We start from the raw sequence: 16,656 nt of genomic DNA on the forward strand, positions 1-16,656 counted from the left end.
ACATCATATTATTAATATGTTCTAAAAGAAATATACTAGAATATAAAATAATACTTACTGCCAAGTTCAAGTAGTAGGATACGTCGGCCGAGCTGATCGCGATTAGGAAATACAGTAAGTATATTATGCTTAAAAATGTTAGCTTCTTTAGTCGGACGGAGCCCATCATAAACATCGGCGTGTTTTACTTTAAACGAATAGTAGCGTTTTATCTAAAAAACATGTTAAGTAAGATCATTATATTTCTAGTTTTATTCTATTCTAGTGACTCTAATTTCTATTATTTAATTAGTTTGATAAGATTTTTAGAATACACATGTTCTGGTTATGGTTTAATGAAAGGAATTATGAAACTTTAACAATTCCTATGAAGAACTAATAAAATACTAATAAAAAAGATTAGTTTGATTTTATATAATAGAATTGGGTAAAGAAATTAAAGAAAATGAATTGATTGTAATTTGGTTGTTTTCATGATTCCATGTAGACAAAAGAAGATGATTTGAAAACTCATTCGACATTCTTAGCTAACATAAAACTAATATAATATTGACAATTTGTTTCTTATCGATCGCTTTCATATACCGAAAAAAAATTATAACCAGAACATTAAATGAGCATTGGCCAATCAACAATGAGTTGCTACGTCAGAGCAAATTTTCCATAGTCAGGTTAAAACTTACAGAAGAGAAGCCACTTGGAAGCTATTTAAATAAAAAAATTGATATATATTGACAGTCTTAAGTAAGCATAAAATTGCTAACAAAATTGATTCTGCAAAAATATTTCTTTGAAATTATACAACTTTATGTATCAATTGCTCTATAAAAAAACAAAAGCAAAAAAATAATGCTGAACATAGCACAAATTGCTAGCTAATAACACTTATTTCTTCGCATGTGACGAAATTCCCAAACAAGTGATTTCGATACGAATAAAATATCTTATAAAATATCAAATATTCATAAAATCATCAATATTCGCATATGTATATAAATACATCAAGATTAATATAATTTTTAATTTAGTTTTCTAATTCTATTTAATTATATAACTGCCAGAAGAATATGAGTATACAGACAAAAATTAAACTATGGCTTGTTAAGTAATGCAAAATGTACTCATATGTACTAAATGAATAGTAATGTAACTGCAATAATACCAGATATTTTATGCAAGACAAAACCATCTTATGTTTAATTGTAAAATCTAAACTAGAAATTATTAATTAATATATAAAACCGATTTTACTGTACGGTTGCAGTAGTGGAGTTACTAATGAAGCTCGACTTTTTCTAATCGGTTTCTACTGGCTGCTTCTGTTTTACATTGGTTGGTTTCAGTGGCGTAACTACAGGGAAGCGACTGGAAGCAACGCTTTCGGGCCCCCGAATTTAGGGGGCCCCAATTTAAATTTATGTATTCATTATATTTATTTTTAATAAATTCTCAAAAGTGGGACGAAACGTTTTTTGTTGAAATATCATAAGTTTTGGTTTTTGAACAAAACCTTTAAAAATTTCTTTGTGTTGACATTTAAGTGGAGCCAAGAAAAGAGAAGAGCAAAACGAACGAGAAGAAACATTAAAGAAATTACCAAAACTAGACAATTTTTTAAAAATAAATGAAAACAAAAGTGAAGAAGTGAACGATTGAAATGATGTCTTTTCTAATTGTGATACACAGAATAAATTGACCATTGTTCAAATACTAAAACAGACTCCAAAAGCATTGATGAAACAATAAGCAAATCAACTGATATTGGGCACTATATTGATGTCAAAATTACTGATGGTATTAAACGCTTATTAATTAATAATTCTTCCGACCATCAGAAATCACAAGGGCCATTTCCGAAGGATTCTATTCAAGAAAATAGAAGTTTCAATACTTCGTACTATAATTTAAAAACAAAATATGAAACAGAGCCACGACTTTGGTTATACTATTTAAAGTTATTGGATTCAGTATATTGTAAGCCGTGCTGATTATTTTCTAATCAAACAAATCAATGGTGTTCTAGATTTCGTGATTGGAAAAATTTGTCAGGAAAAATAAAAATACATACATCTATAAGAATTAGTGGGCCAATTTCAATCAAATCAAATGGTGAACAGGGTGCGCTCCCGAAAAGTATGTGTGTAAAGTTTCATTCGAAGAGTTCAAAGCTGAGAGAGTAGTTTGAACTGAAAAAGTATATACCTATATACATATACTGATATATACTTTGGTATTTTTGACGTTTCTTTTAATCAGTTACGAAAATCTTGACAAGTCTAATATACCCTTTTTACACTTTCTCGTGTAAAGTGTATAAAAAAATGTTAGTACCATAGGAGGCCCTTAGTTAGAATTTGCTTTTGGGCCTAAAAAATGTAGTTACGCTACTGGTTGGTTTATTGTTGAATTTTATTCTACGATTATCAAATTAACCGATTTTCATTGCTGTTATAACCAGTTGTCTTATTATCATATAATCAATTCATTTCAAAACCAATTAGATATAAAGCAAAATAAATTAAACAACGTAACCCCCATAAGCTTAAACCTATATGAGAATAAGCCTAGATAATGAGTTAACAGACGTTTTATATGTCTATCTTGACCTGACTGCTAAAGAAATTCCTTTGAGTATTACAAAAAGTCAATATATGTCAGACTGCCAGATGCCAGATTTCATATGGGAGGTTCTATGGAAGAAGCACTGAGTCTAGCTAAGGCCAAGAATTCCAAACCAAAATTACCTTAAAAGTACAACTTAATAAGTTGATAAAATATACAGTAGTTGAAGTGTGTTCTAAATGTTAGCTTTCGCAGGCTAAGGAATCAGAAACCAATGTTTATCCAATTGAAATATCAGAAGAGGAGATGAGTTGAACATATACTACGCAAATTTTAGGATTTTAAGATTTAAATTTTCAGCACTACAAACATAGGATCGTCCAAAAATGACATGGAGAAGAACTCTAGAACCTGACATTCCTGCCAATGGACAAAGTTGAGGAGATATAAACGGATTAAAGTGAGATCGTGTTAAATTGAAAAGATTTGTTGAGAATCTAAGCTCCACGATGAGCTTTAGAACACTGACGATTGACAAGAAAAGAGTTCTATGGCACAATAAATAAATTATTTTATATAATATGTTAAGAATGTAAATTTTAAAGTTATTTCTTATGTTTATGTCTTACCAAGTCTTTTGCACTCTCTGGATAAAATTTGCATGGCCTCAAAAAGCGCACCAACCATTCTTCATTATCTTTTGGAATTGTTAAATCTGTTTCATCTGAAAAAATATTTCATAAGAAAGTTTTTATATACTTGTTATATAATAAATATATATTTTTATATATTATATATGACATTATATATTTTTTATTTTTACTGCTTTAAAAATTATTGAACTGTGATTTCCTACACCTTAAAAACTTCAATGTTGTATATCACCCCTTTCAACAGGGTTTCACTCTTCTATACTTTCTATGTTCTTTTCTTTCTATATTTTTTTTATGAACAATAATATCTTTAGTGCGCCCTTAAAAAACTATTAACTTTCGTAGTGAATACGCCACTGTCTAACTGTCCGAACAATAGCAGAAATACTTACGTTTTCGAATGTTGCCTGAAGACTTGACTCTCCTCTATGAGCCATTCGTTTACTTTCGTACCTAATTAGGGTTAAAGTCCAGAAATAGAGTTAGCAGCAAGAAAGACAGAGGTAGTCAAATAAAACAAACCAACGTCATATTACTTCCGTATTTACAAATTTTTTATTATTTATGGATGGTTTTAGCGCTTACGCCCTTGAACTTCTTTTATGGAGAAAAAAATAATGATGAATGAGCAGAAATACTACGAATTCGGCATTACAGTTGTAGTCTTTGAAGTTACGTTCGTACTGACAAATGAACACGGTTTTTTGTCTTTTTAACACGTTTTAAATTTTTACATACAATTTTCGGTTGTAGCACTTTAATAAAACAAAATATTAAAAAAATATAGCTGTGTAGATGTGTAGCCAAGACGACAATTGCATAAATACTCGAATATTGAAGATTAAAGATTTTCTTTATAGTGTTGTGTTTAACACTCTAATGTGATCTCCCATGGCACAACATAAGGTTAACAATTATTTAGCAAAAATAGTATAATTATGATTTTCACAGAATATTATTCCAAAATACATAAAATATATAAAACAAAGTTACTCACATTCAGTGAGAAATAATCCTGAGTTTTGTTGATCAATGGAGCAGAGGTGTATTCAGGGAAGATTAGAGATTTTTTGTCTATATATATTCTTTAAAGAAAACTGTGCAAACTTGACTAAAAGCGTTGAGATATTACCGACACTTATTTTAATGGTACTTGACTGATCAACTAATTGATTAGCAGTGTACCACATATATAGCTTTCAATAGCCTACATTAACTACCTTACACAGAAAACCTGTGCACATTTTCATAAAGATAATAGTTCACTCTCCTTCCAGCAAAGTAATCTCATAATACTAATTAATCCGAGAGAAACGGAGAGGCGTGAGAAAAGTCTCACACTTCAACTTTGAATGCTAATTAATAGTATTTAAAAAAAAAAATAAAAAAATCGTATCTTATACTCAACTCTAATTTTAATCTGTTATCTTAACAAACCTTAGTAGAAGCCCATTTAAAAAACAGTTGTTTCTAACTTAATTTTTACAAAATTCTTAAGCATCAATTATCCACTATTGTAGATATATAAATTAGACTAAATCTATAATTAATAACAAAGATATGTAAGTCTTCTATCACAATAATTAACTTAAAGTGCCTAGACAACTGAAAGCAATGAAAATTAATAATTCAGATCAGATTACAATTGTAATTAATTACGGAGTATGTGGTTAATAAGTCCAGTGACTGCAGTCACTGAAGTCCAGTAATAACTTCGACTTTTAACGTTCGTAATAGAAATAAGCTTTCTTATTGAGTAATGAGAAGCTCATAAAACAAGAATACTCCAAAAAAGATATGTGGTATCTATATTACAGCTCTATAGCTCTAGTGCAACAAAACCAGGTTTCTAGTTGAAGAAATCATAAACACATTTATTAATTAATAAACATATTTATTTAATTTATTAATTTATATTAATTTAAGGAAAATTTACTAATGAAAATTTTATATTAATTTAAACTCTTCTGAAATAAGATAACAATAGGTGTATTAAAAAAGCTTAAGCGCTGCAAAATAGATCCTAAACTAAAGAAGTATGACTTTCAGCATATGTACACAGAATGAGGTCTATTCTTATAGCAATATGAATTTTTTTCCACTATATAGAATTATATAGCGACTTAAGTTAAGGCACATATTATGGTCATAACTAGAAAGGTATGTTATGCAGACAGTTAAATTACAATTCTCAGTTCTGCTTAAACACAACAGATTATTTGTTTTTTTGGATGGATATATAAACAGAATTTGACATTTATTACTGAAAACCTCGTCGTTGTGACCAAAGTTTAATAGAATTTGTCCCTTGATCTTATTCACAAATGTTTACTACTTATTAAAAACCATTGTTATTTATTTAAAATGGCCCTAACTCATGAGCTCTTGAGTGTAGCCAAGACGCGTGGGCACCTTACTACACGATGAACTCCAAGAACTCGTTACGGTTAAAATGGTAATAGGTAAATTGCAACAGTTTTTCTCATTTTTCGCGTTCTTTATAATTTAAAGAGTTTGAAAAAAGTTACTATTGGAAGCAGTTCAACTTGTCTCTATTTTAAATTTATTAACGATTACATTCCAGATTACATTCATTCCATATGCCAGAGTTATTGCTGTTCAAAATTTGAAAAGAAATTAACATAAGAAGAATAAATATATAAATATTTTGTCAAATTAAATAATAGCTAATTGCTTCGATACACTTCTCTGCCAATGGCAAGCAATTTAAACTAAATCAATTGTTTTTAATAAAATAAAATCAATTAACACAATTTTAAAAAAAGTATTTAAACCTCGAAACTATTGAGTTATTTTAGTATAATTAATTTAATAGAATTTTTGAAACTCATTAGCAACAACTAACTAGTAAAGACTCGTTCAATCACACCCTTCGTCTAGCTGTCATACAGATTCCCATTTTGATTCTCATATCAACTCTCATTCAGATTTCATGCGATTCGATTGATCGATTCGATCGTTTTAGGTTTGTGCAATGGAACGTTAAATTTGTGTCTTTCGTGTTAACACCTTTCCTGCTGTTTCAACAACAAATTAAGTTCTAATCACTCTTATTAAATGAACAATTAATGCTAAAAACACACCAGCAAAAACAAATTATTAACTATAATAAATTTGTTTTTTCTATTGCTTATTAAATGGGAAAAAAATGAAGTCATCGTGTATGACCAGTAGGCTAGTAAAAAGTACGAGTTATTTAAAATTTCAGAGAATCTACTTAAATGGCGTAGACCGCTTCGATAATCGCTTGTCTCAGTTTTAAGATTTTGTTTTATCAAAAATTTGCTTGTCATCATGAGTAAAAAGATTTTATCAATTCTATTTTTGCTATAATTAACAAAAATTTATTATTACTTAATCACTTGTATTTAGATAATAATTGCTCAATCTACTTTAAGCACATCCATTTTAATGGAGGTTCATTAGGTTCAAGACTTGAGCAACTATATAACTCAACTGCTTACATTTTATGAATATTTTTTGCAAGATAGCCGTAATTAAAAATTTAAGTATTCACGTACCTTTGTCCAAGGTTGCTTCATAAAAGTTAAATGCCATTTAGGGCCCTCCGTATTTTTAGTTACTTCCAAAGATATCATACAATTTTAATTGACTTACGAATATACAAAAACTGTCACTGGTTAATAAAGGCTTTTAGTTTCAGTAAGAATATATATATATATATATATATATATATATATATATATATATAACAAACTTTGCATAACAACCATAGTAATGCTACATAAACACATCCGTAACTGTGCTAGTTAACCCAATACTAATATCACCATCATACTAATATCGTGTTATATCCTGTATAAAGGAAATGATAAAGGAAACTATTGCTGCGTTCAAATCGCCACACCTTTACAGTATCTTATCTCTTATCTTACTTTTAAGTTAAACTGCAGCATTGCTGTCATTGAATTTCTAAACAATTGTAAAATTTATTATAAAAATTAATATTAAAATTTTAATATTTGACTGTAATTGTAACTCGAACTTCTATAACTCAAACTAAATAGAGTGCAACAGGGTTTACTCAGCAAGTTACATACAATTCTTTAACTCGAAGTCTCCATAAGTCGAACCTCTTCTTTGCAAAATGGTGCTTGAGTTATGGAAGTTTGACTGTATATTAAAAAATTAAAAAAAATTGATATATTTGACAAAAAAACGTGACAACGCAATTTCGGCTAAACAGCTAAGCCAATATATAGTCTATGCACTTAGCTATAATGGCTTAAGTGTCTTTTTACGCTTAGGCTAAGTAACTCGCCTAGTAAATAGAGAATTTGCTTAGCCAAGATAGTTGGCAAATTGAACACAGCAACTGAGGCTTATCGGTTATCGATTTTCACTGGCTTAGTTGCTCTTGTATTCTCATGTTAAGTGATTTGCCTAGTGTCAAGAAAGCTGACAAATCAAAATTAGATATATATAGTTGCCTTGGTATTTGTGTTGAAATATAAAAAAAAAAATTAAAGCATTAAACCTAAAGCATTGTCTTCATTTTCATACGATGACAGTCCGCAGCAACTAGTGTATTACAGTTTTGGTATCGACTTATCGATAGCATAAAACTATTGAGCAAAACCGAGAGTAATAAGTTAAGAATTGCAAAAGATTTCTGTATATAGAAAATATTTTCTGAAATAATGTTATTCAAAAAAATTATCGGAACAAGATTTAACTACAGTGAAATTCCTCTAACTCGAAGGCCCCTAAGTCGAATTATTGCACAACTCGAACTCCTATGTACGAACATTGAATATTCAACAACTCTTCCTTTGTATTTTTTCTTTGTCTCCAAAAGTCGAATTCCCTCCAATATTTCCAATATTTCCGTAACTAGAAGTAAAAATTCACATAGCTTTTTAGCACTTCCCTTTAAATTTATCTCCACAACTCGAATTTTTTGCTTTGCCTTTATATTTTCAAACACTTTTGTCAGTTACTTTTCTAACTTGCGCGACATTATTGGATTCTACCTTTCAGCGATACTAAGATGGCTAACAACTGCTCTTATTATTGTAAATTTCCTTAATGCGATGATGGATTTGTGCTTATTATCAATGAAGCAGTAGACCTTCAATCACAAACATGAGTAAACTTGAAATGTTTGTGAACCCCGGAAAAAATTAATTTAATTATTGAAGTAGAAAAAGGTAACAAAAAGAATATAGCCGAAAAATATGGAATTTCTTGTGACATCTTATCAACGATTTAAAAAAATAAGGATAACTGAAAAGAGAGTTCTGTAATAATAAACGTAAACGGATTACAATATGTAAATAAGATTACGTGGATGAAGCTATGTTACAATGGATAAGTGCTGCAACAGCAAATATCTACCTCTGTTGGGTAGTATTATTAGAGAAAAGATAAAGCAGTTTGCAGACACAATTGCCGCAAATAAAGATGCGATCAAGACAATTTGAACATTTATCCATTCCAGAGCAAACGCACGGGATGATATATTCCAATTCAATAAAATAAAAAAATGTAACAATATTTTAAATAAAAAAAAAAAAATGTTTTCTCTATAACTCGAATTTTTCCTAACTCGAAGTTTTTTGCCGTTCCCTTGACGATTCGAGTTAGGGGAATTTCACTGTACCTATATATAAAACATATGTGATGAAATTTCACTGAATAAATTGCGCTAGACAGGGTATATTGGTGTCTTAAGAAGTGGCTGATTCTGCTCAACAACGATAACCAACTGCCGCACAATACTAACGTTACTCACTCGAAAAGAAAGCTTAAATTGGATAGATGAAACCACACAACTTACAACAATTATCGCCCACAATGATATAGAAAATTTGAAAAAAGAAATTAATCTAAAATAAACTGTGCCAAGCAAACATCATAACATATAGTTAGCTATATGCATTACCTTAACAGGGTTCCTGACGAAAATTACAACAAACTCGCACCGATTTAGTTGTGAAACCAATAATGATAGTTAATTCATTTGAGTTCATTGTCTTGTTTACAAGCGAACGAAGGCATTTTGATTTTTGTGTTGTAGAAAAGAACACAAGTAGCTATCGTTCCAGTCCCCCCAACTTAGGTGTTGTGAACAAATGACTTGTATCTTGTACCATAGCTCGATACCGTGATACTAATAGCATTGCCTGATGCCCAGAAAGTGGACCAAAAAAAAGAGTAACAACACCAGTAATGATTCGCAAAACGAAGAAGCGAACTGAGCGAAACCCACTCCGTAGCTGCAATTAAATGGCAAATGAGCTGAACGTATCGCAAGAAAGGATGCCACACATTTTGAAAAATGATTTCAAATAAAAGCCACCGATGAACAAATAAAAAAAGAATGTTAGAATCGAAAGTGCCAAAATGTTGGTTCGTTTTGTCAAAGTGGTGAGTTACGTAAACAACCAAAATGATCCAGTTTACTTGTCCTAGAAGTCAAAAGAGGTAAAAATTTAAACATACAAATGCCCACCAGAAAGCATGCGCCACCGATGCCGATTGTGTGGGCCGCCGAAGGTCGCTTTCCGGTCGTGTTTATGCACCGTGGGGTAAAAATAAATGGAGAAATTATTTTAAAGAGAGCAGTAAACCCTTAGGCGCCGAAAGATATGCATTTCGGTCGCAGCATTTGGACATCCTAACAGGACTATCAGCACTATCGCACAAAACACGCGTCAACGCTTTATTCCATCGTATTCACCTGATATAAACCCTTTAGATTACTCGGTCTGGGGTATTTTAAAAAGTAAGGTTGGCACTGAAAAATAGCAAAATATCGATCGTCTGAAGCAAGCGTTATACTCGTATTTCATACCAGAGGTGGCCATATTGAACCAAAATAAATCAACTTTAAAATTTTAAGTTCTTTTCATATATTTTCATTAATCTTTCATTAATTTTAACAGAAATAAAGAAAATAGAGCTTTTTACTTTGTTGCAATTTTCGTCAGCAACCCTGTATATTTGGATCATATATTTAATCAAGTGAAGACAGCCACCTCCGTTTATTAATAGGTCTGTTCCACGAGCTACTCATAGTAACACATAAGTAAAACAGAAGTAAAATTTACACAAAAATACTTGAAAATTTGCTGGTGGAACGCGCTTGTGTATACACAGTGTTTACTCAAAGTTACTATGAGTAGCTTGTGGAACAGACCTATTATAAACTCAAATGAAGAAGAAAATAATGCTGCCAAGGCTCCCATGTTCATATTTTCAATTTTCCTCACATTCCATTGTTATATTCATGCAATTTCTATTGAAAGATAATATTTTCTGCCATAATATTTTCAAAATAATAAATTCGATTCATTTTGAGCGTATATACGGTACAAATACACACCTTATGCATTTTACTTTATATAAGATATAGAAGCAAGCTCAACACAAATATTATGTTATATATTGAGTCACATGCGATAAGCGACATACAATAGCTTTATACAATATTAACTTTAATATAAATTTCAAAATTTTCAAACAATTCTATATTCGTCGTTTCATTATTCAACTTTTTCTAGAGCTTCAAGCCCTTGAGTACTGAAATATTGCCAATTACTCTTAATCAATATTTGTTTAATATATAGTTTTTTCCTATTGTACTCGTAGGTAGAATATTTGTATGCACACAAGCAGATTTTGCTATTATAGTGAATTATTGTTTTTATAACGAATTTTAAAACATTTCTTACTTTCAAGTAATTTTTTCAAATCTTCTACAGCTTTTTTCTTTATTTCTGGAGTTTCTCTAAGTTCTTTGATTGCAACCTCCTTTGCAAAATCAGTCGGCTCTCCCAATTCAAACTGCAGCTTAAAGTCACCCAATTGAATGGATGGCAATTCAGTTAGTTCCGATAACATGGTAGGTACTCCTGAAAATAAAAATAACATATAACAATTACTATAATTATATTAAAAACAAATGCTTTAATGCAAAGAACTACAAATGCATATAATATGAATATGTTTTTATAATATAATTAATAATATCTACAAAATAATATATATGGGTGCTGTGGAAATAATAAGAACCGCAATAAATTGCTAGAGCATCAATAAAAGAAGTATCTATAAATAGACATGGCATATAATAGCTGTATAAGTGCCTATCGCAATTAAGTACGGTTACTTTAGTAGATTTTTTGTAATGCTATAGAACTACAATTATAGCGTTTTTTACTTAAGAAGGGAAATACTAGAGAGGAAAATCTGCAAAATTCACAAAACTATATCATAGTTGGATCCACAAATGCTTAAGCTAACTTTAGTAGATTTATAAAAGTGGAACTCAATACAAAATCATCTAAGACGAGTTGAGAAGAGTTTAACATGTATTAGCTTAAGATGTGTCCTTATATGACGATAAGCTTATAAATAATAATTTATAACATCGTCGTTAAAAAGAAATAAGAGCAGATTAAAGCTCAGTAAGATTGCAATCTTATTTATAAGATGTGTTGCTGTGTTGCTTCTTCCAAATTTTTACCTTTGCTAGAGAATAGAACCACATGACTGCAAGCAAAAGAAAATAAGGAATATTCCGTCTTTACTAATCTTACTAATCTTCAGTTTTAATTTTTAATTGTCAGAAATAGATAAAAACTAAAAATTAACTTCTAAGCTTACTTAGATATTTACAACAACAGACCAGATACTTGTAATGGTATTGTAGCAAAGATGATAAAACCACACTAAAAACACTCTAGAGCAAAGTTTTATATAAGATCTTTGCTCCTCCATATTTAAGCCATGAGGTAAGTAAATTTTACTATGACATACCGTCATTTAACTTTCTTCGTCGTCTTTAATACATTTTTTATTTTATCGATGCGGATTACATTTCTCTAATCTATTATAAAATATACAATTTTAAGTCTAACAAGAGTTGAGCGTATTTACTTTCAAGGCCTTCGAAGTTAAGCTAATAAATACAAGTAGTCTAACTTAAATATGAAAGCTTACTAATGGATTAAGGACGTGTGCGAGTTGGGCTAAGTTGATGCTAAACCAAATGGGACTTTTCGTGGGATTTTTTGCACTGCACACATTTAGCCATTTATCAACACGTATCGACACATCACGACATTATCGGCACAACTTAGAATTTCCCTCATTTAGAACGCAACTTAGCCTAACTCGCACACGACCTAAATACATTTCATTAAGTTACAATATTTAATAAAGTCAACTATTTTGTTGACATTCGATTCAGATATACATAGTATTCAATAAGTAATTAAAAATTTTGGATTGTTGATATCTGATATCTGCTATATGGATGTGCAGTTATATAGAATTTAATTGACGCTTGTTAGTTACTGCAAAAATTACAAATGGATAGTTCGGAGTCTTTTATTAACTATCAGTATTAAGATAAACTTTGATATCGCAGCTTCCACTTACTTATGGTATATTGGCATAACGGTGTTTAAATAAGCATTATTCCATCACTTTTTTTGTAAATAAATGCTGTTTTTATTTTTTTTTAAGTTCTTTACATTATTTGGGAGAAAAATTAAACAGAGAGCTAAACTAGAATATACAATGTGTTTTGCAAGAAAAATTACCGATATCTTCCCAATCACAATATCAGTTAATTCGAATATACAATATATTATGGCCCAGTGATGATAATGAGAGGATCGTAAATATATAACAAAAAAATTAATTTTTTTATAGTTTTTTAAATATATTGATTAACTTTTGTTGCTGTTACTTTTGTTATTCTTCAATGAAAATTGACAAAAACAATTGATAATGAATAATTCTTAAAAATCATATAACAAAGTATGGTTTATTTGCTCGAACGAATTATCTTTTATGATCCATTGGATTTAGATTAACACTTTAGGAATTCTTAAGTAAAGTGCATAATTAAAAAATTCAATGAACATTTGACATCGTGACTAATGAATATATCAGTGCTTAGCAAACTAATTCTAGAGGCTTCCATAAAAACCGCATCCGACAGATTTACGGATAAAACTTTTACTTTACTACTCGCACGAACTTGTATTTGAAATTTGATGTAATTGTAGGTTACGATTTGTAATTATCGTCGCTTTGCGATCGATGCAGATTTACAACTTGTAATCAATTTTAATTTCTGGTTAGTTCGGTAATAAACTTTACTTTAGATTGATAAAATATAATTATATATATTTAAAGCTTAAATTACTTACTCATTTTGTTGTTTTAATTACTGCGACCTTGCAAAATAATAGGTTTGCTTTACTTATAGAAGGTGGTTTAGATAATTTACGATCGGTTTTTTTTATATATACTTTATATATACTTTATATACTGGAAATATGGAATTTCCTATTTAATATATGAAAATATATTAGGTACTTACAATGCAACATTTTACAGTACAACAATTTAGTACGTACTGTACAATGTTTAATCTAAAGTATCAATATCTTTTCCTAAATATTGTATATATTTAATTATAGGTTCAAAAAATATGTGCATTTAACAGAAAAATGTTAAATAATTTGTGGTCACTTTTATTCAAATTAGCGTTTTTTCTCATATAAAAAAGATAAAATTAAAAAAAATTTCTCGTTGTGGCAAAAATACAAATGTAACCTTGACATTAAATTTTATAAAAATATTCAAAAATAAAAACAATTTTTTATTTTAATTTTGAGAAATAAATTAGCAATTAAATGTTTAATTTAACAGTTTGTGTATTTTTTTCCAAACAAACAAGGTTTCTGCCTTAACACGAAAAATGCATAAAAATATTGCAAATCATTGCTTCGCAAATAGAAACTGCAAATATTAAAAATTTTGCAAAAAATCGTTCTTAAGAGCCGAGAAGATTTACAATTGATATTGAGACCTGCATAATTGCAACTGTCACTGACGGAAAGTACCTACGTTCCAAATACCTATGATCAGATAAGCTGCTTTAGAGCGTATTTAACTGATTTGTGATTCATAATCACTTCATAATAATGCTAATCACTGAACAAAGGGCATTAAATATATTTTATACAATTAGTTAAGCTCATACCTCTATTCCAGTAAACATACACTCATTATTTGTATATATACTCATTTTAATTCTAGCATTAAGATATAAAATACTAGAATTCCTTTCTATCGAACTGGTCAGTAGTATATCTTTATTCAGACATTTATATTCATTCCATATATACTTTCAGCTAAGAATTTACAGCAATAACTAATATAGTATAACTAGTATATCAGAGGTTTTGTTTGATTCGTAATTGGTTTAATATTATTATACATACTGTGCTTCATTTTAGAACTTAAATTTATTCAGTCATTATTATTAGTATTTTTTATATTTAAATAATTTAGCAAATATTTATTTACTATGATTGAGAAGACTTGAATTCAAATAATTCCTTCTATACATTTACAATTTTCCCTAACAATCAATTGTATTCAGATTTATATTATTTTTAGTAATATTTTTGTATATATTTAAGTAATTTAGTTATTATTCCATTATGATTAAGAGGATTTCATTTAAAATTATTGTTAATATACATTTACAATTCTCTTTACTTCATAATTGATTAGATTTCACAGTTTTGTTTAAACCACAATTGATAAGTCACCGTCCCCTATTTCTATATAACATGTCCGTTTCAATAAATTTAGCTAATCTTTTGCAATTATATCCATTCAAAGTTCCTACCATTGAACTGTATACAATATATTGCCACAGTTCGATTCTTATTAATTGGCAAATATTTAAAAAGAAAAACCCACAGTATTATTTAAAAAGCCTGCTAGATATGATTTAGTATGGCTTTTATTGCTGTATCATTTTTTTAAGATGAGACGTTACCACCACCTCCATTTGTTCTGAGGAAGTGAACAAATTTAAATTTGTGTCGAATCTAGTACAAGGCTTAAAATCAGAATGTGTTTTTGAGATATATGAGATATATGAATAATCATTAAGTTCGATAAGGGTTTCTTGACATCCGACATGTACACCCCAGACCAATCTCCTAGTTCTTTGAACGCTCCTTGTGCGTTTTATTTAGGGAAGACATAAGGATTCCTTCTTGCCTTAAGTAGTGCGTAACACAAAAAAGTTGAATACAGTGCTTCAAATATGAATAGTATATATTTTTAGACAACTAAATATTTTTAAAAGATTTTTGAAATAGCTATATGTAGAATTCAAAATTAATAGTTCGAATTATTGCAAATTTCAAAAATTCAAAAAAAACAAAAAGTATGAATTAAGAATTTAGGTAGTGCTCAATTTAATAGTAATTACTTTAAAAATTGTTTGGAATAATTGTATTTCCCTATAATCATACAAATACAGCAATATACCATAGATGTGACTTATTCAATTACATTGATAAAATTTTTTTATTCTCAGATAATACTACTATTTTTTTTATTATTTAGCTATTTGTGTACATTTTAATATTTTTTTTATATTATAATTATTCAATTTGTATACGATGTTAATAATCTGTAATAATATAATCGTAATTACAATTTAATAACACGTAATTAGCGCAATTAGTGATACCCTAAATGCGATCTGCACATGGAAGAGGGTTCAAAATTTCCTAACGTATAGTAAGGGTTTTCAAACACTATATCAAATAGTGAAAAAGTTAGTAACTTAGGGCGTGTACGAGTCAGACTAAGTTTATGGTAGACCAAATGGGAGATTTTTTGGGATTTTAGGCACTGCACATATTTAGCCATTTATCAACACGTATTGACACATCACTACATTATCATTACATTTAGAACGCAACTTAGCCTAACTCGCACACGTCCTTAGTATCGTACTGGTATAGAACATCTACTGAATATAATTAAAGAGGTTCTTGATTTTTTTTAATTGAAAAGTATTACTATTTTTCATAAACTCACATACTAAAGTTTTTTTTAAATCATAATTTGTGATTAAGGAATACTTGTATCATTAACAATAATTTATTTATATTAGTATAGTAATTGATAAAAATGTACAGATAGGCAGTATAGTATATTATGACACCCTTTAAAATATTACTCTATATATTAGTATTATTATGTTAAGTAAAAAGAAGAGGAAGTAAGTCTGTAATTAGGAACAACCAATAAAAATGTTGAATTTAGATCTAGCTTAGAAAGTATATCTACTAAAGAGAAAAGAAGGAAGGTACATAATGTTAACTATTGAGAAAAAAAATAGAAATAAGTCCCGAACATATATAATAATTAATCGTTTGAAAAGTCTGGATGCATTTTGAGAAAATTACAGCTTCGGTTATCAAAACCATGGCCGATTTCGATCAGGATTTAAATCGAAAGAATCAATTTATTCTTCTTATATCCAGTACAAATAAGGTTTTTAAATACCATGAACAGAATTATTTTTTGTAATATGGTTTATATAAGAATATCTAATTTTGCGCCT

General features: G+C 29.1%; 1 protein-coding gene across 5 annotated transcripts in view; it reads right to left on the bottom strand.

Moving 5' to 3' along the window:
* LOC119687994 (alpha-tocopherol transfer protein-like) overlaps positions 1-16,656 on the bottom strand; it is a 34,179-nt gene that overhangs the window by 1,047 nt on the left and 16,476 nt on the right. For 2 of the 5 annotated variants that reach the window (XM_038102583.1, XM_038102580.1), the window contains exons 2-4: positions 10,934-11,113; positions 3,192-3,286; positions 59-212 (exon numbers count right to left, since the gene is read on the bottom strand). In XM_038102583.1, the coding sequence (XP_037958511.1) occupies positions 59-212; positions 3,192-3,286; positions 10,934-11,102 (418 nt within the window). In that variant the 5' untranslated portion in view covers positions 11,103-11,113. Of the gene's footprint in view, positions 1-58; positions 213-3,191; positions 3,287-10,933; positions 11,114-11,727; positions 11,795-13,423; positions 13,563-16,656 lie in introns of those variants that run through there. The other 3 variants (XM_038102582.1, XM_038102581.1, XM_038102584.1) reach the window with 3 other exon arrangements.

The sequence above is a fragment of the Teleopsis dalmanni genome, chromosome X (assembly GCF_002237135.1).
Source record: "Teleopsis dalmanni isolate 2A chromosome X, ASM223713v2, whole genome shotgun sequence".
Classification (NCBI taxonomy): domain Eukaryota; kingdom Metazoa; phylum Arthropoda; class Insecta; order Diptera; family Diopsidae; genus Teleopsis; species Teleopsis dalmanni.